The sequence below is a fragment of the Barbatula barbatula genome, assembly GCF_947034865.1.
Source record: "Barbatula barbatula genome assembly, chromosome: 14".
Taxonomy (NCBI): domain Eukaryota; kingdom Metazoa; phylum Chordata; class Actinopteri; order Cypriniformes; family Nemacheilidae; genus Barbatula; species Barbatula barbatula.
The window spans coordinates 478,004-503,487 of NC_136777.1; the positions used below are offsets into that span (position 1 = coordinate 478,004).

Consider the following 25,484-nt stretch of genomic DNA (forward strand, 5'->3'; position numbering starts at 1 on the left):
CACACACACACACACACACCACACATGAAAATTCCAACATGGTTTAGGCAAATCTATTATGAGATAAATATCAACGAATGAATAGTAAATAATATTTACCACATCACTGCACAACACAACACTTGTGCTTATTGGCATTTTTTCCGGCCCCGAAGGTTAACCGGAAATACAGGTAGACAGGCTGAAAAAAACATTGAAGTTTAGCAAAATAATTCAATAGCAAGGGATCTGTAGACAGTACCATCAACATACTGTAAAATAATCGTGGAAATACATTTTGACCAATTTTGTGGAAAAATAAAACACTATGTTAACAATTCTGCAAGATTCCAGTACTGTTCATATTTTAAATAATATACATCAATTAAATAATTTACAGTTTCTAACAATCCAACATAATATTTATTTCAGGTAAGTTTCATCAATGTACAATTCAATACCATATACCGTATTTTATTTATTCATTACAATAATTTAAACCATTATTTATCATAATGTGTGTAAAGCTGCTTTGCATCAATAAAAACTGTGAAAGGCGCTTCATAAGTGAATTGAACTGAAAACCAAAAGAAGTGTGATGGGTCACAGATGCAGAACATAGATCAACGGTAACATAATTATTTTTTCAGACGTTTTTATCCAAAGCGTTACAAAAATGTTTTCGTTAACAGTTTATTCACAAACACGCACGCACGCACGCACACACGCACACACACACACGTGTTTGTATTGTTCTTCTGAAAGCGCTACATTCATTGGACATTTCTAAAACATCTCAATGTGATTTTGGCAGGTGAGTGTGAATCATAGTCACAGCAGTTTGAGTCTGTCTGGTTCAATCACACACACACAGTTTTGCACGCGCACACACACAAACACAAGAACACAAACACGCAAGCGCACGTGCACACAGACACACGCGCACACACACAAAAACACACGAACACACGCACACAAACACAAGTACACAAACACGCAAGCGCACGTGCACACAGACACACGCGCACACACACAAAAACACACGAACACACACACAGAAACACACGAACACACGCACACAAACACAAGTACACAAACACGCAAGCGCACGTGCACACAGACACATGCACAAGAACACACACGCGCACACACGAACACACACACACAAACACGCAAGCACATGCACACAGACACACAAACACGCAGACACACACAAAAACACACAAACACACACACAAAAACACACACACGCGCACACACAAACACACGCGCACACACACACACACACACACACACGCGAACACACGCAAACACAAACACAAGAACACAAACACGCAAGCGCACGTGCACACAGACACAAAAACACGCGCACACACACAAAAACACACAAACACACACACAAAAACACACACACGCGAACACACACACACATACGAACACACACACGAACACACACAAACACACACACACATACGAACACACACACGAACACACACACAAACACAAGAACACAAACACGCAAGCGCACGTGCATACAGACACACGCACAAGAACACGCACACAAGCTCACACACACACACACACGTTTGCTTCACTATATTAGTAAGGTCATTCCATAGACTTGTATAGATTTTATATCAGGCTAATTCTATTTTCTATCCTCTCACAGAAACATGTGCACAGAATTGGATATAAAGACAAACATGGGTTGATCGATACAAGTCGTGTTATTTAGAAAACACCAGTAAAATGTCCTCAGTACTTGGTTGTCATGATATATGACACTTTTAAAACTCCTTATCTGGTTGTGTGGATCCTTAAAGAACCTTTAACATCCACACAAGCTTTCTGTTGCACTTAACGCTCTCTGTATTAAAAAAGGTTTTTTGGAATACAAAAATGTGAGAAGAATGTTATTATTTTGAGAATCTCTTTTTGGTTATTATTTTAGTTATTTCTTCTATGGCAGGGCTTTTTTAGAGTATGTAAGTGAGGACATTTTACCCTCACAAATATAGACAAACCAACACACTTGCATCACACACACAAATGCACGCACACTTGCACACACACTTGCACACACACATGCACACACACATGCACGCACGCACGCACGCACACTTTCACAAACACATGCACGCATGCACACTTGCACAAACACATGCACGCATGCACACTTGCACAAACACATGCACGCACGCTCACACACATGCACGCACACTTGCACAAACACGCACGCACACTTGCACAAACACATGCACGCACGCTCACACACATGCAAGCACACTTGCACAAACACATGCACGCACGCTCACACACATGCACGCACACTTGCACAAACACGCACGCACACTTGCACAAACACATGCACGCACGCTCACACACATGCACGCACACTTGCACAAACACGCACGCACACTTGCACAAACACATGCACGCACGCTCACACACATGCACGCACACTTGCACAAACACGCACGCACACTTGCACAAACACATGCACGCACACTTGCACAAACACATGCACGCACGCTCACACACATGCACGCACACTTGCACAAACACGCACGCACACTTGCACAAACACATGCACGCATGCTCACACACATGCACGCACATGCACGCGCGCATACACATGAATGCCCAATCACACACGCACGCGCACACACACACACACAGTGGTGAGATATACCTTGTGGTCCCCCATACACACGTTAGGTCCCATGTTGTCGTATGTTATTAACTTCTCCTCGCTCTCCGACTGTAGAAATACACACACACACAAATGTCATTTGAACAATGTTAAAAATAAAAATAATACATTTATAAATCTCAGCAGTAAAAACAACTCTGATATTGTTAAATCGAAGTGCTTATAAATCAAAGCGCAAACAAATTCTTGATCTGATTACTTAAGTTTTTAAAAACAAAATCTAACTGCTGTACAGCTGTTTTATACAGAAGTACTTCAAACCTAAACTGAAGAAAAGCATTAATCATATTTATCTAAATGGAAAATAAAAAAACGTATCAACTGTGAAATATGATGTGGTGGGTGCTCTTGAGAAATCACACAGACACACACACACCTAGTTGTGTTTTCTAAGCAGAACTAAACACTTTTTGAAGATGCCAGTAAACACAAGAGTAACACACACACACACACACACACACAGAGGAATGAGTAAAAGACTCAACAAACTAAATCTGAATGAACTTCAAAGCAATAACACACAGGAGCTCAGGTCAGAGTCACGCTGATGACCTGGAAACACACACACACACACACGTGTGTATCCACCGTACGCTCCCGCGTCTCCCCGAGCTGTGATACATTCATCAAACAGAAACTTGATAATTTACAAAGGCAGCATAAAATTGTGGATTTTCGGCCTGCGTAATCTTTAGACAGATAAACAAATTACGGCTGGGCCCGGGCCGTTCCTCGGCGCTCGCTTCACTGAGTATTCATTACGGCACACACGCGGGCCCCCTCGCCGCCGGCAGACCTTTGCCGTGTTAGGGCTCGGCAAGCAGAAAATAACATGACGTAGAGCTAACGGAGCGTGTCATGATAGATGAGTGCTGTTTACAGGCCCATGTCTAAACAATCTGTAACGCCTGCGTGTTAGACGGAGGACGAGCCGCTCACACGGACAGCAGAGACTTTGTCTGGGTACTTGATGCCTATTAAGAAAGCAAACAGCAGTGTGTGTGTGTGTGTGTGTGTGCGTGCGTGCGTGCGTGCGTGCGCGTTATATGTCATTAGTGCTGTTTGCTCAGTCCAGCATCATTATCACTATTGACCACAGTCAACATATTCGCATGTTGTTACAGTACCATTCTATCTGACCAGACGCACAACTTTCACAAATCAAACAACAACGACACAGAGGGAAGAACGAATGAACAGTTTGTGTTGTAACAGATCATTAGTTAGGAAATGATCTAAAAGCACTTTCAACTATGAACATCTTGTACGATTCTTTAACATGCCGTTCTCATGAGTTTATTCGTTCAGACATGAAATATAAATAATGAAGTGACCTTCAGCAGCAGATCTTTGGCCGAAGGTGACATGAGGATCCGATCACACCAGGCAGGACATCGAGTTTTCATGTACTGTTTACTCTGACTGCAGTCTTCACTGTACGGATAACTGCAAAAACACACAATATACATTTAACAACGTTCATCCGTAATCACAGCATTGATTCAAAATCACAATGTCCATCGATACTCTTAGTGTTTATCAATAATCACAGTTTTTAGCATTATCGGACAGTACAGATCAATCATTTATGTGTTAATCAATAATCTACATGTCATACTGGTCAGCATGTTTATGAATTAGTGTTTATTAATAACCAGTTAACATGTAACCAGACAGGTCACAGGACAACAGTGATTAGATTTATTGTTATTGATTTATGAATTCTTGTGCTAATTGTGTATGTGTGATAATATAACTACAGTACACAACACACAACAGACGAGCAGTCAAGAGCCAATGAAAAGAGCTTGAAGAGGGAAGGATACATCTCATGATCAATCAAAAAGAAGAAGAGAATAAAAAGCAAGAATACAAAATCATTGAGAGAATTAAGCCCGTTTCTCTGCTAAAAACATAAATGTCATTCTCACACACACAAATGATATCGATGCAGTTAAGAATAAAAAGCACCAAAACAGATATTGTCTTGCGTGACGCTATTAAAGTGATGCTTTCTGCTCTTTTTTTCTGTCATGTAGACTGAAGTGTGTTCCTCAGAGAGAGAGAGAGCGCACGTCATGTTTCCACAGACACACATCAGAACCCAAGGTGAATTAAGCAGGAAGACAGAAGCTAAGTGATGGGCTGCTAGGACACACACAGACTCCCGTTGGCTCAATTGAGCGTGAAAGCAGAGTTTATCACACCGTTGCCAAGACGGGCCATCGGCTCATTTACAAGAATCAGCTAATCAAACACCACGGCGCTTCAACAACACCATCAGCACCGCTGCCATTCCAGCCATCGCCATGACAACTGCAAACTCTCAAGGGTCAAGGGTCTAACCACTGTGGTTAGCAGGGGTTAAAGGAGGGAGGGGGACTAGTTAGCCCGCATCCGGCTAACACACAGGCCCCCGACCGTGTGGCCAAACAAGAGTCGGCGAGGGGCCTTTGCAGAACGCCTGAGAGCAATTAGCATTGATGGCGCTTTAAGCATGTGGAAATGAAGGGCAGTTTTGGTATGCTAAAGAGAGCTGAAGAGATGATTCTCAGCATGAAAGAGCAGATGAATAGCAAGCGAGTGAATGATAGCGGAGGATAGAGAGAGAGAGGGGATAGAGATGCAGAGTGTGGGAATCCAGGGGCGGGGGTGTCAGCCTGGACCACACAAACAGTTCAGGAAGTCTTAGTGGATCTCCTTCATCTGGATTAAGCTCATCTGTTACTGATCTTTGAAACCGATCCACCGTCTCTGACGGCAGGACACAGAATTAAGATGGAGGAGCGAGTCAGAATGTCACCGTATGATACTGCACATCATCAAGTCATCGGGAAAAACAACATTTAGTTGTGACGATTAGGATTTCTTCAGGTAAAACGGTTTGGCCAAACGCCTCTTTTCAAAACCCACTGAACGGTCTTTGGAGGCAGCTACCGTCTGAAGCAGGGTCTGCTTTAAAGTACACTACATAGGCAGCCAATCAAGTGTAAAGCTAAAAACACACATCTCTAAAAGATATTAAAATTCACATCACACAAATATATCAAGTGAAACAATACACTTCTTAAAGATGTGAATTAAACCAGGCTTAGCTTCTGATCTCTCTAAAATGAATGCAAAATAATAATTATAATTATAAACATTTCTACAGTCTGTCTGTATGTAAGAGCAGACGGGCGTACACACACACACACACACACGCGCACTGAGACACACGTGCACACACATTTATGTTTTATTATCTCCGTAATGAGTTGTATACTGTATACTTTATCCCCTAAACCGAAAGATAAAAAACTTTTAGCATTTTTAGATTTTCAAAGATGATCGTTCTGTACAATAATAAGCTTTTGTGCCCGTGAGGACCTCAATTATGTTCCCCACAGTGACACGAGTCCCCATGAGCTGGTGTGTATTCAGGTTTAGATCCCCACTAACATATACAAACCAAGACCAGTCTGACACACATGTGCACAGACACACACCACAGACTCGCACACATACACACGCCACAGACTCGCACACATACACACACACCACAGACTCGCACACATACGCCACAGACTCGCACACATACGCCACAGACTCGCACACATACACACGCCACAGACTCGCACACACATACGCCACAGACTCGCACACATACACACGCCACAGACTCGCACACATACACACACACCACAGACTCGCACACATACGCCACAGACTCGCACACATACGCCACAGACTCGCACACATACACACGCCACAGACTCGCACACATTCACACACACCACAGACTCGCACACATACGCCACAGACTCGCACACATACGCCACAGACTCGCACACATACACACGCCACAGACTCGCACACATACACACGCCACAGACTCGCACACATACACACACGCCACAGACTCGCACACATACACACACACCACAGACTCGCACACATACGCCACAGACTCGCACACATACGCCACAGACTCGCACACATACACACGCCACAGACTCGCACACATACACACGCCACAGACTCGCACACATACACACACGCCACAGACTCGCACACATACACACGCCACAGACTCGCACACATACACACACGCCACAGACTCGCACACATACACACACGCCACAGACTCGCACACATACACGCGCCACAGACTCGCACACACACACGCCACAGACTCGCACACATACACGCCACAGACTCGCACACATACACGCGCCACAGACTCGCACACACACACACACCACAGACTCGCATACACACGCCACAGACTCGCACACATACGCCACAGACTCGCACACATACGCCACAGACTCGCACACATACGCCACAGACTCGCACACATACGCCACAGACTCGCACACATACGCCACAGACTCGCACACACACACGCCACAGACTCGCACACACACGCGCCACAGACTCGCACACACACACGCGCCACAGACTCGCACACACACACGCCACAGACTCGCACACATACACACACGCCACAGACTCGCACACATACACACGCCACAGACTCGCACACACACACACGCCACAGACTCGCACACACACACACGCCACAGACTCGCACACATACACACGCCACAGACTCGCACACATACACACGCCACAGACTCGCACACACACACGCCACAGACTCGCACACACACGCCACAGACTCGCACACATACACACGCGCCACAGACTCGCACACATACACACGCCACAGACTCGCACACACACACACGCCACAGACTCGCACACATACACACGCCACAGACTCGCACACATACACACGCCACAGACTCGCACACATACACACGCCACAGACTCGCACACATACACACACGCCACAGACTCGCACACACACACACGCCACAGACTCGCACACACACACACGCCACAGACTCGCACACATACACACACGCCACAGACTCGCACACATACACGCGCCACAGACTCGCACACATACACACGCCACAGACTCGCACACATACACACACGCCACAGACTCGCACACACACGCCACAGACTCGCACACATACACGCGCCACAGACTCGCACACATACACACGCCACAGACTCGCACACATACACACGCCACAGACTCGCACACACACGCCACAGACTCGCACACATACACGCGCCACAGACTCGCACACATACACACGCCACAGACTCGCATACACGCGCCACAGACTCGCACACATACACACACGCCACAGACTCGCACACATACACACACACCACAGACTCGCACACATACACACGCCACAGACTCGCACACATACACACACACCACAGACTCGCACACATACGCCACAGACTCGCACACATACGCCACAGACTCGCACACATACGCCACAGACTCGCACACATACGCCACAGACTCGCACACATACGCCACAGACTCGCACACACACACGCCACAGACTCGCACACACACGCGCCACAGACTCGCACACACACACGCGCCACAGACTCGCACACACACACGCCACAGACTCGCACACATACACACACGCCACAGACTCGCACACATACACACGCCACAGACTCGCACACACACACACGCCACAGACTCGCACACACACACACGCCACAGACTCGCACACATACACACGCCACAGACTCGCACACATACACACGCCACAGACTCGCACACACACACGCCACAGACTCGCACACACACGCCACAGACTCGCACACATACACACGCGCCACAGACTCGCACACATACACACGCCACAGACTCGCACACACACACACGCCACAGACTCGCACACATACACACGCCACAGACTCGCACACATACACACGCCACAGACTCGCACACATACACACGCCACAGACTCGCACACATACACACACGCCACAGACTCGCACACACACACACGCCACAGACTCGCACACACACACACGCCACAGACTCGCACACATACACACACGCCACAGACTCGCACACATACACGCGCCACAGACTCGCACACATACACACGCCACAGACTCGCACACATACACACACGCCACAGACTCGCACACACACGCCACAGACTCGCACACATACACGCGCCACAGACTCGCACACATACACACGCCACAGACTCGCACACATACACACGCCACAGACTCGCACACACACGCCACAGACTCGCACACATACACGCGCCACAGACTCGCACACATACACACGCCACAGACTCGCATACACGCGCCACAGACTCGCACACATACACACACGCCACAGACTCGCACACATACACACACGCCACAGACTCGCACACATACACACGCCACAGACTCGCACACATACACACGCCACAGACTCGCACACATACACACGCCACAGACTCGCACACATACACACACGCCACAGACTCGTACACACACACACACACGCCACAGACTCGTACACACACACACACACACGCCACAGACTCGTACACATACACACACGACACAGACTCGCACACATACACACACGCCACAGACTCGTACACATACACACACGACACAGACTCGCACACATACACACGCCACAGACTCGCACACATACACACGCCACAGACTCGTACACATACACACACGACACAGACTCGCACACATACACACGCCACAGACTCGTACACACACACACACGCCACAGACTCGTACACATACACACGCCTCAGACTCGCACACATCCGCCACAGACTCGTTCACACAGACTCGCGCATACACACAAAGTGTGGATGTGATTAATGTTGATGATTATGAGTGTACAAACGTATCAGCAGTGTAAACTGTGGCAGTGGGTGTGTGAACCGGACGCAGTCAGACACTATCACACTCTTCCTGCTCGTGACAAGACTAATTACACTCACTAATGACAACAGGCTGATAAACTCAACACACACACACACCTGTGTCTCGCTGTAATTCCATCATCAACACACACCTGTGTATGTACTCATGAAGTGAACACAAACCAAGAGAAGTCATCTGTGAGAATACATGTGATGATCTTTAATCAGTATCAGCTCATGTTCAGTTGTTTTTAACCTTGTGTTTTTAGTCATGTGACCTTGTCCTAGCACCACGCCGGCCGAGCCCTTGTCCCACATCACCTGTGGAGCCCGACGGGCTGTTCACTTCTTCTACACGATGACTAATCAGTGACAAGGCAAACAGAGTTTCGTTGAGACGGCCGCTGTTTAATGAGGCCCGTACAAACCAAAGACAAAGAGCCGAAAGATAAGAGCTCCACTATTAATAAAGTCAGGTCAGAGGTCACGTGATACATTACAGGAGACAGGAAGTCACAAAACCGTGGGATTGGGCAGAATTGGAGCTGTCAATCAAACACAGAGATTTCAGGGCACTTCATTTATAAATGCTGAAGCGCTGGCGTGTGTTCTGTGTGTTTGTGGGTCACGTCAAACTGAAACGAGGAACATAAAGATTTCACGTCTCATGTTTCTCTAGACTTGTTTCAGCTCTTTCAAACAGCTAGCGGGCGGTTCAGTGGTACCGTATGTGTCTGAAGGCTAAAGTATATCTCGGGGGTCTCCACATCCACACCAAACGGTGAAGAATAACACCACGTGACCTCTGACCTCTCCGGTCTAGACTTTACTCACACAAGCACGGTCTCAGCGTCGCCTGCTAAAGCTCTGAGAGATGAGTGCAGGTCAGCAGCGGTTCTCTCTCTCACCGTCCTTCCGGCTAACCCGGTTAAAGAAAATAAATAGCATCTTGCTCCTGCGCTCTCTCGAGGTCCCGCCGGCCGACCCTTCCATTCAATTTCTGCATTGATCGAACACAATAAAATCATGCCAGCTAGTCCATATAATACACTGACCTGAAATACACTGTCCAATATACAGATAACAGAGAGAGACGACATGTGTAAAAACCCTTCCAGTGCTGTTATTCATGTAGTGATGTGATTGAGTTAGCGTGTGAAGCAGAAGCCGGTGCGTGTGCGTGCATGCGTGTGATTTTAAGCGTGTTCTGGGGCTGATCTGTATGGTCGGCGTGGCTCCAGCTCTAACATTGTCGAGTGGCGACTAAATTCCACAGGTGTGTGTGTGAGTGCTTGAGTTGTAAGAGGCCACGGCTCCACAGGACTCTTTATGTGAATTTACAACTCACAGCACATTCTTAAACACACTGACATTACAGGTTAAACCGTCACATGTTGACCTGTGAAGAGATCTGTTACAGATGAACCTCGGGTTAAACATCTTATTACCCATGTTACCATGCTTTTTATTCTTTATTAGATATAGCTTGCCGATAATGATAACCGATGATTCTTTAACATTGGAGGCCGATAACCGATATATTGGCCGATATACAGTCTCTAGATGTTAATATAACATTTCCTAAGACTTTTATATGAAAACATTGAGTGCAGAACACAAGGTAACCGTTAGTTCTCTTTATTCTCCTGAATATCACTTACCAAGCCTACTTTACACTAGTTAAACATTATTTAACCTTCAAACCTTTCTGGTTTATTTTTTATAAAACACACAAACTATAGATGTTTTCCCAGATCAACATCAGAAAAATGATCTTAATTGATCATGCATCCCTAGTTTAAATAGTACTACAGTAATACTGTTTTTAAAATGTGTACAACAGTATTATTACAAACATTTTTTAAACCATAGTACCAACACAGTGTTTTTATAAAATACTAGTAGACCACGGGGTACTTGTTCAGAATTGTGTGAAATATTGGTGTTTGTCAACACACAGCTTTAAAGCTGTTCCTAGTTGGAACAATTTGAGAGTGAATAAATGATGACAGAATTGTTGTTTTTTGGGTGAACTGTCCCTTTAAACTGCGTTTAAGCAGACCACGCTGTTCTCTCACCTCAGCTTGAGTTTGGTGATCAGGACGTATGCCTTCATGATTTAGCTAAATACCAATCGGATGGTTTCGTTCTGGAACAACTGACACACACAAACTCGCTTAACTCTTGTTTTCATAGACAAATTATTCACGATTTATCACAAATGCATGTCATCACTACACAGCTCTTACGGCATTGTTCCTGCCGTTTGGTCACTGTCCATGACTGGGCCCATTAATGCTACTAGGTACCTTTCCGGGAAAGATTCCTGGATCATTTCTGGGATGTGTTTGCGTTCACCCTGGAGCAAAGATGATAATGATATTAACGAGATGCGCCACTGCCGGAACAATGAATGGAGATGAATGAAATGCTCAATATGGCCGCTCTAGTGCCCCGCCTTCCAGTAAAACAAGCCAATCATGAATCAGTAAAGAATGATGACTCTATGGGGTGGGGCTCTTGTGAGGTGCTTGCCAGCCTGTGCGCAGGTGTTTTGCTGTTTTATTGTTTCCAGCGATTTTAGAAATATCTGTCTTCCCCCTTTTAAGTAGATAGAACTGTGGACTTGCTATGATGTGAATAACTGCCCAGAGGTGTCGCCGAGTGGCACAAGACTTCTGTTAATGGACGTTGAATGAAGGCACATGAACTATTTTTCGGCAGGATCTTTGTGAGAGGGATTAAAGTGTGTGTGTGACACATAGTGAGGAGTGTGTCTGGTCTTTTGTATGACAAAGAATAATCACATGCTCTCGATTGCTCATAAGGAGTGTGTCTTATCTATTCACTCCTGTCTGTTAATAATGTGTTGTGATGCTTTTTAAATCACCTCCTGTGTCGCATTCTCTGTTAGTCTGTATAAAATCTGCTTATTGTCAAGAGCCGCCCACTTTCATCAAGTGACATGAAAAGCAACCAATCACAGCACTCTTATGGCATTTTACTATCTTTATAACAGACTGGAATGAAAAAATAGAAACTCAGCAGGTGTCGGCATCAATACACAACTTAAACACAGGTCTATTTCCACACGGACAGATTTCCACAATTAAACACACATAAGCTCATGCTCACACACACACACACACACTTCTGGTGGTCTTGTGTCGGCAGTGAGTGCAGCAGTTTATCAAGTAATTATTGTTTGATTCCAGCGTTTCATTATCTGCTGTGATTGAGTCAGAGCCGACGGCAAAGGTCAAGCATCATTAGTTCACCCGCGCTAAACATGAGATCTCCGTCACCCCCGCCGGGCCGGCCCTCTGAAAGGCATGAGTCTGTTTGAGGAAGAAATCCACTATGGCTTTAGAATATTAAGACAGAAGAGACGGGTCACAGAGTCTCAGGGGAGACGCTCACTGTGTGTCTGAATCAAAGTACAACACATCAAGTACAGTGACATACTTGTACATTTCCATCTTTGTACATCACACATTGACACCTACACAGATTAACATCACAACACCTTTAACACACAAACATGTTTCTTTTCACTAGTTTGCATTGTGTGTTAGTTCTGTATGTGCTCGTACCTCGGAGGAAAGGAGATTCCCAGCTCCAGAAGACGATCCTTAAAGACCGACAGCTCTTTATCAAACTCCAAAAGCTGGAAACACACACACAGAGAGAGAGAGAGTTTTATATTTGCATGAACCTCACTTTACATGAGTCTGATCATCTGAATGGACATACAGTGAGATGAAGTTTGAAGACATGTGTCATTCTTCGTTGATGCCAAAACAAAAGGTTGTGCGTTCAATTTTCAGAAAACACACGTACTGTAAATGTAATATTTCTAAACATTGGGACTGAACGTTTGTCATTGATGGTACAAACATAAACAAAACAGCCTGTCATGAGCTATTGTTAATTAATTGTATTACGTCTAAACAACAATAAATGTGTGTGATATTGATTCACGGCTACAGTTTTAAAGGGGCAAATGATGAAAAATGGTGGACTGTAACAAAGTATTCAGCCTGTGAAGGAAAGGGTTCAAGATGTGACACAGAAGTTAAGCAATCATAAGAAACTCTTAAGATCCAGTAAAAGATCGCCGTCTTCGGAAACATTAGATTGGAGAATTATTAAACACTCACAAACTGAGCGGCTGTGTGTGCGTGTGTGTGTGTGTGCGTTCATCAATCATATGACATCTGTCTCTGTCTGTGAGATAGTAAAGTCATTAATCACACTGCAGAATAATTAGCCCGTGTGTGCGTTCACATTAATTATGAGAAAAACAATCCACAGGTGCACCTGACATCTTCATCACTGTGTGTGTGTGTGTGTGTGTGTGTGTGTGTGTGTGTGTGTGTGTATGTGTGTGTGTATGTGCGTGCGTGAGACTGACAACTACCAGCACTTACAAATTAACAATCTCTTATCAAAGTGAATTTAACATTGATTAAAACAACAAGAGTCTGGAACACAATATCATAATAATGCCTGCATACATCTTTTCATGAGCTGTTCTTAAAACAATAATTAGATTTTGAAAAGAAATGTATATCACGAAAGGTTTGAGTCCATGTCCTGGTGTAAACATCTATATGTGTGTGTGTGTGTGTGAGCAGTGAGCTGTTCAGCAGTCTCTGTGGTTCAGGAGGGCATATGAACAACATTTATCTTTATTTTTTTATTTATCACAGACGCACACACACACACACACATATCTTACCCACAACTTACAAGGGTACAATTTTACACAGATTTACGCACTTCAAGTTTAAACTTTAAATTACATTTATTTATCGCTGTTGGAATTAGGGGATTCTATTAGATAATGTATTAATTTATGTTGGATCATGTGTAAGTGAATCTCATGAAAACATGTCCAGTAAGTGTTTTAACTCTCCTAAACAATTATATTTTTATAATTTAAGTGACAAAGAAAATACTTTATGAACTGCGACAATTAAGCATCAGCTGTAACCCTTCTCTTATTCATATTACTATAAATAAAGTAAATACTTGAGTATTGTCTGTATGTCTGTGTGTGGACACTGACACATAAGGCTGTTTTTGTTTTAAACGTCAGCGCCAGCGTCTTTTTCTGCGGCTCAGAGAGTCTTTAGAAGTTAAAAAAAAACGCCCTACGTTAAGCACCTTTTTCACAGCTAACCAATGACAAGCGAGTAGCAAAACCTGTCGTTTCCATAACTATATGTTACGAAGATGATTGGTCGAGAAGGATCAAGCTAGGGAAAAAAGGCAGGTGAAAGAGGATAGTTTTGTATAAATGTAAGTTTAATTTTCACTTTCAATAACTTTTGATTGCATTTCTAGCGAGAAATTAGTATTGTAGTCTTTATGTATGTGATTAGTTATTGCAAAGACGCTCTGTTTATAATTCAAATAGACTTCCATTGCGCTGCTGGCTGCTATTTGTAACCACAACGCTAAACTAGAAACGTGCTAAAGTCAAATGTGAACACAGGCTAAGAGTCAAAATCTGTTTAGTGGTAATAATGGAAAACGGCTCACATTTAAAGCCATTAACATTAAAAGATGTTTATTATATGAGACAATAAAATCAATTTAGTGCATCAATAAATTTGATCGAGTTAAATGTGATATTTTTTACATTTATTAAATGAAATAAACTTTATGCTGTATAATGAACCATGCAAAAAGCATTTAGAATCTCACTCATCGTAATCTTTCAGTTGTTTATCAAAGTTTGCTCCAATTTTTCCAATAAAAGATGATAAATGTTTCCCTGATGTTTCATTTAATTACCGCTTGAACAGATTTAGAGTCATGATCAGATGTTCAGATATAGCGGACGGATCGCTATCATGCGTGTGTGTGTTTGTGTAATTCATTCATTAGAAATCCTCTGGTGGAAATTTCACACTTCATTTCATGCAGCTCAATTAAGCCGAATGATTTGCTCTGGTGGACCAGCAGTTAAAAGCGTCGTATAGCACACGATATACAGCTCATGACCCGACAGAACCAATGACCTTGACACTGTGTGTGTGTGTGTGTGTGTGTGTGTGTTTGTGAAGGTACCAATAACCAAACACCACAACAAACTCTCATCTCACCCCCAATAATCACACCGACTCTAAATCACTGATCTGAAGACAGAATGGACCGAGAGAGCCCCGATGTGGAACGTCCAGTTTGGGTGGAGCGGCGTCCCGTGCCATAATTGTACATTGATTTATATGTGGTCAAATAGGAGCTATGACAACGACTGATGCTATTAACCACCATCAATAAGAGCCTGGAGAGACGTCATTTCATTCACGTTTATACCTGCACTTTACTTTCATCACAGGACCCCTTCATTTATCACACACACAGGGAGATGTGGGCAGACTGGGTGTGTTTAACTTTCACAAACACAGCTGTCAAACGTCACATGCATTAAGTTCTTTATCAACTTCACATCATATCAATGTGTTCTTCAGTTATTGTGAAGATTATTAATGAAGGCCCATCAAATCTAACTGTGCTTACATTTTACTCGCAAGACAAACGACGAATCAATCACTTTTAATTCTGTGTCATCTCGCCACCCAAATGTAAACACAGTCTGGAAGTTTCCCACAGGTCTCGTGAAGTGTGTCAGAGCAGATTTGATCTTATTTGACTATTTTCTCTCTCTCTCTAGTATTTGAAATGTCAGTAGTTGCGATTTAAAACAGAAAGGCTAGTTTATAATGTTTTATAATGTGCAGATGTATTTGAACCCTGGACGGGGTCACAGGGTATCTAAAGCGAGCCGTGTTTCTCCGCATGTATCGTGTGATTAGAGATGCTGTAGTGGGTATGACGGGTGAGATATGACGGGCGATGTTATTTATTTATTTTTTCCGGACACTTAAGAAGTGCATCTGAAGCCATGCAGCGGGCTGGAGAGAGAGATGCTTCTGAGCTCTCTTCATCCGCTCGGATCCACCTGATATAGTTTCAATAAAGACACAGTGAAGTAAAATCAATGTGAGTTAGTGGGGTGGGGGTCTTCACCACACACACACACACAGCTCCACGGCCCCTCGACGCAACGGCCCACAGAAAATTTAATCTTCCCAAATCCTCATCAGAGCGCTCCATCCTCACGGCCCGACAGCCGCCTGGATAATTAATTATACAATTTCGATGGCTATATCGACTAAACAAAGCTATTAATCATAGCAAAAGTCAATAGGCATGGACATATTCAATCATGTCCCAGCCAATGATTACTCCTTTCAAAATACAATAATTATTTTTGTGAGCTGCCTGGAATTAAATTTCTGTCAAGCTGGTACAAGTCGAGTGGTTGATGAAGGATGCTGGGAGCGGCGCGGAGAGGGACATTCGTCCCGCTGGAGAGGTAGTTTGTTTTCTAGGGATCATAAGACGCTGTGTTTAAGTAGAGCGTGACCATCAGATTATCTCTCATTCGCCATCACGACATTCATCTAACCAACACGGCACACACACGCACGCAGACACGGTACACACACACACGCATGCATGCGCACGCAGACACACACGCATGCATGCGCACGCAGACACTACAAACACATGCACACGCACGCAGACACGCGCACACACATGCACGCAGACACACGAGACATCCACACAGACACATGCATGCAGACACGCGTACACACACGATGCACACGACACTCACATGCACGCAGACACACATGCACACATGACACAGATGACACAAATATGCATGAGACACACACACACACAACGCACGCATGCACAAACAGACACGATACACACAACCGTACGTACGCACGCATACACAGACACGGCACACACACAAGTACACACGCATGAAGATACACGCACATACATGCACACACACACGAACATGACACACACAACACATGCAAGCAGACACGCACAAACACATGCACACGCACACACGCTGCACACGCACGCAGACACGCGCACACACATGCACGCAGACACACGAGACATCCGCACACAGACACATGCATGCAGACACGAGTACACACACGATGCACACGACACTCACATGCACGCAGACACACATGCACACATGACACAGATGACACAAATATGCATGAGACACACGCACACACACAACGCACGCATGCACAAACAGACACGATACACACAACCGTACGTACGCACACACGCATACACAGACACGGCACACACACAAGTACACACGCATGAAGATACACGCACATACATGCACACACACACGAACATGACACACACAACACACACAACGCATGCAAGCAGACACGCACAAACACATGCAAATACACAAAGACGCACAGGTAGCCACACAAACAAACGCACACATGCATTTAATTGTAAATTTTTCCAAATTTAACAAAAGAGGACCGTAATACTATTATTGTGTTCATGCTCATCATTTCAGATTTAAAAAAAAAAAATTATATTTAAAAACAAACAAATGACCAAAATATTTTTTTTGACAGAATTAGTTGTTAACTGGAATCCAGGACTACAGGCCTGAGATCAGATCAAGCATCTGATGAACACAGAATCCTCTCCATCATCCTCCACAGCCCTTCTCCTTCAGACGCTGGCACATTCTCACAGTTATAAGACGTCTGAAATAAACCCTGATAATGAATCACACAAATACAGGAGATAAACAGAGAAGGATCGTCTCACCCGTGCTCCGTCGTTTTCCCGGAAAACATCCTGGTTGATGTAGTTAAATAACTTCTTTTCCAGCTCTAAGATGACCTGTAACAACCCAAATGTTTCAGACACCGAACAGAAACCTTTTGTTACATCTCCTCTGTGTTAATGATAATCTGGGTAAAGTCTGTTTATTTTCTTCTGTCAAGAAGTGTCTTTCATAAGCATGAATGTAAATACAGTGCACATGTGTGTGTGTGTGTGTGTGTGTGTAATTCACCTTGTGGTCATTGTCTGATTCCCTGAAAATCAGTTTGTCAACTTCATTGGTGCCGTCCTCTCGCACCGTCTGCATGGTGGCCGTGGAGCAAAGACTCTACAGAGAAAAGAAAGATTTTCACATCAGCTGTATTTCATTTCCCAGCATCATAAGTTCATTTGTGTGTGTGTGATCACGACGTGACATTTGATTCATTTACAATATGCAATTCTAATGAAAAGGCTTTTGCGTCTTCTGTGCAGAAAGAGAAATCGCTGCTTGTCTTTGAATCGCGTCTCATTACATGACAGCAGGACATGTGGACATCTGAACAGCAGTCGTATGTTTCCGAGGAACAACAGAAGATCCATCTCTCTTTATTTCTCAATATGTACTGACCTAAAAGAGTGTGTGCACGGTTAAATTCCCTTTTGTCGACTCTTTTAACAATTAGTTAAACATTCGACCATCTGTGTTTGAGAAGACTTGAATGAGGTAATCCTGGAACGGCCGGTTCCCAGCGCACACAGCCGAGCTCGAGAAGCGATTGAAATTCAAAGCACAGATTAGCTAATCAGGTCAAGCCAATAAAACCGCCAGAAAAACCCTTTGGAGAGAAATGTCACAAATCAGGCGGCCTGAAGCACAGAGGACCGGTACATCAGAGCAAACAGCAGAGGGAAGACCCCCCCGCCCGCCTGCTTAAGCTGCTTTCTGAAGAGAGAACAAATCTGTGTGACTCTCAGCGGTTCGGCCCCTCCGAGCGCCGGGACCCCAGCTAATGCGCTTTACTCTCATTAAGCTGATTTTGTAATGAATAGCTTCAGATGCAGAGATGCGTCTGTCCAGAGCCGCCGTGGCCACACTCACTCGAATCTCACTTTCAGTCCGTCATTTTATTTTGGAACGTGAACAAGTTTTTATCTGGCATCCGACAAAAAGCTGAACATTTCTTGACATCTTACAGAAACTCAAAGTCAGTCGAGCAGAACTCTGCCGATTCAATCCCAAAGCAGACGCTCGTGATAATAATAAAACCATCCATGTAAAGAGCAGAAGCGTGTTTACTTTCGCATGCATTTCACAAGTGACTGAACGATATTCACAGAGTGACGAATACGACAGGACACTCCGCCGGTGGTCAACATCACAAAGTCACCCAACGCAACCTCTTCATTCTGCTATAATGACCGGACATCGTTCATAAACAGACAAAGTGAAATATGGATTTGAGTTTCTTATGGAAGCAGAAGGACAATGTGAAGTAATAAGTGTCATTTTGAAGAGTTTGGTTCCAAAATGAGATAAATCCAATATAAAATGTTACAGAAATCACGTTTTTTTTATTGTGCGTTCAAATTAATTTTAATCAAACTGCAGTTGGTTTGAGCTGACTTACACAATAACAACATAATAAAAGACATGACTTACGAGTTCTCATTTTGGAACCAAACTCTTCAAATATACATTTACAAATCATTACACAAATCAGCGCTTTCACAGTCAGATGTGTGTATTGATCAGAGATGATCGGTGATGGATTGATCAGATGACGCCTCGCTGTCACAATCAGTGCTGTATGACTAGATTAACTGATTGTGATTGGACATCTGGTGTCATGTGATTTCATTGTCTCTCTCGTCTCTAACGTGTCAACATTAAAGCCCAGTAGCTGCTGTCCTGCTTGAAGAAACACACTCAAAACTTTCTTGTATTACTATGGTATTGTCATAAGACAATAGTCTCTGGTGTCACTATCTCACAGCGACCCATCAATTGCACAACGTCCTCTGCAAATGATGACATGCCACAAACCTCCAGAGTCTCTCTCTCTCTCTGTGCCACAACAATTACGGTGTATTATCTCACTTAGTACACGGCTAGTTACCACACGAGGTAAAACTGGACATGATTTAGAAATATTTTATTAGCTCATTCTTAGTGAATGCTGACCTTCGGTTTTAAGGAAAGAATCGACATTCAGACGTCACGAACATGCATGTTGATATACAATGTGTAAATATAATGTCATATGTTATCAAAAGACATATTTATTTTTAATTTGTCAAAAAAAATGTCAAAATGATTTGCAGCATCCGTTTTACAGTGCGTTATTAGTTTTGAGAGGCTGTTATCTGGGAATAACGAACATGCAAATGTCTCAACTGGCCAATCAGAATCAAGCATTCCAACGAGCTGTGTAATAAAACCCAGTAACACACGGGTAGCTCCAGTCAGTTTGATTAAATAAAAAATTAACTGACAAAAATAACCGTCATTTTCACCCGTTTGATCTAAAATGACACCGTAAACATCACTAAAGAGCTTTAACTTGGCAAGTGACCATGATATAAGCGGGATAATCCACAGCTAGCCGTGCGTTACGCTTCAGGTGGTTCTTGGCCTCCACATCATGCATTAAAACTCTTTAACGCACGGCTAGCTGTGGATTATCCCTCACTTACACCGCAGTGGGCTTCCACAGGTCTGACTGCCAAAACACTGAAGCTTCTGTCCAAAATAGCTTATTTACTGAGATTCTCATACAAAACTACAACAAAACATTCGCTGATGCTCAGGAAGACAAACACAGCACATTAAGAGTCAGGTGTATGTAAACATTTCATATTTGTAAAGTGTTATTATTTTGTCTTCTGGGAAGTGCGGAAATGATCCCCTATAGAGAAAGATGTTGCACGTCTGAATGTCAGTGATCAGTTCTCACACTGATCTCATTTCATTCACATTTGAAGTGTTTTTTAAAGGGATCTTATGGGCGAAAATCCAAACCTGTTGAGGGAGTCTTTCTTCAGTGGAACACCAAACAATGATATTCTGAGAAATGTCTCAGTGGTTGTGTGTTCATGCCATGGCAGTCAATGGAGTTTATTTTACTATCAACATTCTTCAAAATATCCTTGTTGTGTTCTGTCATTTAGATTTGACATGACGTGAAGATGAATGATTCTGGACTTACTGTAGGTGTGTTGTTATACGTGACTGCTCTTTCTTGTTTATTTTCTTTTGGTAAATGACAAAACATCACAAACTCATCCAAAGTGTTCAAATGGCACTGAAACCGGAACATTCCTTCAAACGGCCCGGCTATTCCCGGTTTAGAAGGTTTGTTACCCTCATGCTGACCCATAGAGCCATCGGTTAACGTGACATCGCTTTTGATAATTCAGTCTCTCACACGTATCCTTTCCCATCAGCTCCTGTGCCGGAGGAAACTCACCGTGCAGCAACGTAGGGGGTCCGTGCCCTGAAAAGAGACGCGCTCAGATAAAGACAGGACAGGATAAAGCCGCCTATTTATCTTGGCCAGTGGAACATCTGGGAAATCTCTCTAAAACAATGAGCACAGGGCCACGGGTGTCACTCCTGCGCTCAAATACCTCCGAGTCCCGGCCGACCGCGTTTGTTCATCGCGTCAAATAATGGAAGGGCCACAAATCATTGTGGGATGCGAGAGGTGCTGTGTGTGTGTGTTCGCCCCTCTGGTATTTAACCACTCAAATGGGCCATTCTCTAGAGCCCGGCAGGACAAATTGGCCGGCCTGGAAGTCTTTGAGAGTCAGGGCAGCGCGAGGAGAAAGAAGCAGGCCTGAAACACAGGAAACAGCCCCATAAAAATTCATCACTTTGACCCGGGTGACCCTATCGCCAGTGGGGGGGGGGGGTCAGACACACCCAAAGAACTCTGTGTGTGTGTTAGTGCATCTCACACACATACACACGTAAAGAAACACGGATACAAAAACATAGTCCACATTTTAAGACACATTTCACGATTTGCTGCTTCGTAAGATCACTTGTTTTGGTCAAAGTGCCACATCAATCCCAGAATGCATTGAGGCAAGATCAGTGAAAACGGTCGCCCACTGCAAAATATTCCACTAAAAAGAATATTAAAGCTCAGCAGGTTTGGGAACGGAGCCATAGATGCTACAATATATCTCAAATAAATCTCTATTAATCTTCATAATGAATCTATTTAAAGATGAATACAAATCTGCCCCTCCAACATACACACACACAGTATGTGTGTGTGTGTGTGTGTGTAAATGAAAGATGCTCTGGACAGGAAAGTGAGCAGATGTTTCATTGTGTGTGTGTTGTGTCAGGAAGGGGGTGTGTGTGTGTTCACTGGTTTAAGTGAGTTAAAAGATTCATTGTTTTACACATTTATTCCACCTGTACACACACACACATGGAGAAGATGAGCGGATGAAATGTGTTAAAGTCTCCTGCTGTTTCTGAGCTCTGCACAGATGGTCAACAAACTGTTTAATCTCCGTTTAACCATTGACGCTCACCTCATGATGCTCAGAGCTACAGTGGCCAATGTATAATAAAAGCATTTCATCATGTACACCTGCTCGTACAATATGAGTCTCATGATGAATACGGTCAAGAATGGGAAGAAGTGAAAGCCTATATTATTAAATAAACATTATTTTGATTCATAGGGACTTTCATTTAACCTCATTCATACACATCTCTCAGGTCAGAGGTTAAAAAGTCTGTTTCTTTAAAACAAATCCCTAAACATTTTTAAATCACTCAAGTCCTTTTCTAAAGTTCTCTAAAGAGTTAACACTTAAAACGAGATGTAATGGGGTAAAATATGATATTGTTATTGTTTTACTTTTCAATTATGTTTTTTACCCAACTGGCAGATCATTTTCTTGCTTTACTTTGATAAAAGTTATAGAATAATAAATGCATCTTGATTTAAGAATGTTTATATATTCATACTGGGGAAATAACACAACAATATTTGTTTCAGATTTGACAGACTTAAAGTAGAGACTTGACAGAGGTGTTTTTGACACTGTCAATGCAGTAATATTATCTGTCACTATAAGAAAACGTTGTGTTAGATATATTGGGTCGTTCTGTTGGGATATTTCTGAGGTGTATTGGGTGATTTCTGTAACATTCCCAGCCAGTTGGGTTCAAATTGAGCTGTGCGAGTGGTTATTTTACATTTCAACGGTCGACCGGCGCCACCGCTGTCAAACGAGAGGTAAGTTAATGTTATTCATGCTATAAATGTGCCTATAATTTTACATTTTGGAGTATGCCAAGCCTGGTGCTGCTATTGATTGGTCACTTTTGCTTAGGTAGTTTATAATCGTATGAGCTCGACTAGCCTCGGTCCTGTTTATTTATTTGATTCTTGTAAACTGATACTTAAACTGAAGATTCCTTTATGATAAAAGAAAGCACATTAATAAAACAACTGCAACCAAAACTTATTGTACTGGAAATAAAGAATTTTAAAGATAATTCTTGAGCGTTATTGGTTTACGCTACAATGAAATAAATAATAAAATAATAATAACCCACAGTTATTTCAGAACCTAACAGTTAAACTTGCAAAGCAAATGCATTGGCTTAAAATATCCCAACAATGGGTGGGTGCTATAGTAACACAGAAATGGGTTATTTGTTGGGTCAATTTGAACCCAACTGTTTTAGTGAGAATAATGCTACTCATTGAACTGAATGGATGAATAAAAGAAACGTCTCAAGTGTGTCTCATTAAATCCCATGATAGTTTAGAGAGCTGTGTGATTGGACAATAACACACACACATCTCTCTCTCTCACGTTACAGTTGAGACACACACAATGACCAGCACTTCATTCACACAAACAGCCTTTTAAAGTTCTCTAAAGCTCAAGACGGCGTGGTGAGAAAATAAAGAGAGAGACAGATATTTGAGTAAATCTTATGAAAACATTTTACATCCCAAAATCAAAGAATAAAATATTCATTCATGCACAGAGCAGTTGCCAAAAGTGATGCTTAAGGTTAATCTATTCTGTTCCACAAAAACATTCGGCAGAAATGTTTTAAATATGGGTTTTATTCTAATACAAAATAAAAGACATGACTTTTGGCCAGGACTATTAATTCAAATTAATTAAGAGACCGACTCAAAATTACTTTCAATTTTCGGTATTTACTATTTATAAGTATGTGTTTGGGTAAAATGTTGTTTCATTCTGTGAACAACTAACAATATTTCTACCAAATTTCAAATAAAATTTTGTTTCTATTTGCATTTATTAGCAGAAAATGAAAAGAAAACGGAGAAACAGATGAAAATAACAGAAAATATGTTCTGTATTCTTTCAGACCTCAAATACTGAAGAAAAAACTAGTTCAGTTTCACGTTTAAGCAATACAACCGTCATATTTCTACATGTATGTTTTTTAAAGTGATATTGTGGATTTTTATCCCAGTTTTCATGTGTCATGCTGTCAATCTTTCACATCGCTGTTGGATGATTTTAATGTCGCTCATGAGGTTTGATTTGATTGAGATTCAACAGACACTGGACTGGAATGACCACGATACAGCTAGAAATGATGATTAACTGAACACTTAAAATGGTCTCTTCATTTATTTTGAGAGCAAGTTTTTGGTATATAAACGTTAGGGTAAAAATGTGGACAATTGTCTTAAAATATTAGCATAATGCTTAAAATTGTAGTGAGCCAGTGTTTTTTTCTGACATGTTCACTGGGGTGAGAGTCTTTGTGATCTAGTTTTGACTGATTTTTCATGGTCGTCCCTCTGACTGTGACCCCACCTCACGTCTTTTATGAGTGAAGCTGAGAAACATGCTGTCGGCCGGACACCATGAAATCAGGAACAATGATGTGCTCCCCCCTCAATGCATCTGACTCTCCGCTTCAGCACCAGAAATCACAACATTAACAGAACATGACTTCAGCTCGACCTAGACGTGAATCTAGTATCTGCACAACACAAACCTTTAACACGAAACAACCTCTCTGACAGACAGACAGATGTTGGACCGCTCTCGTCCTGTCTCTATTTTCATTCTGCCGGCCATCACAGATAAATCACAAGAGGAATTAAAGGACAAGAGGCCATGAATTCTCAATGTGCCACTTAATGGCTCTCTTAAATATGATGGGCGAGCGGCAGGACGCTGGAGAACGAGATGTTTAATGTCTGTCAGTCAGAGCTGAAATGCCACAGTCGACACCAAACACACAGAAGAGCCGTTCAGACAACAGGGATTAGAAAACATCTCAACGCTTTCTAAGACTCATGCAGAGA

The 25,484-nt window shown here is 43.1% G+C and overlaps 1 protein-coding gene across 1 annotated transcript in view; it reads right to left on the reverse strand.

Moving 5' to 3' along the window:
- Positions 1-25,484, reverse strand: part of inpp5a (inositol polyphosphate-5-phosphatase A) — a gene marked incomplete at its 5' end in the record, with an annotated part of 87,031 nt that overhangs the window by 1,814 nt on the left and 59,733 nt on the right. Inside the window, 6 exons of the mRNA XM_079473413.1 lie at positions 100-181; positions 2,672-2,740; positions 4,027-4,138; positions 13,056-13,129; positions 18,151-18,225; positions 18,401-18,496. Of these exons, the coding sequence (XP_079329539.1) occupies positions 104-181; positions 2,672-2,740; positions 4,027-4,138; positions 13,056-13,129; positions 18,151-18,225; positions 18,401-18,496 (504 nt within the window). The 3' untranslated portion in view covers positions 100-103. The remainder of the gene's footprint in view (positions 1-99; positions 182-2,671; positions 2,741-4,026; positions 4,139-13,055; positions 13,130-18,150; positions 18,226-18,400; positions 18,497-25,484) is intronic.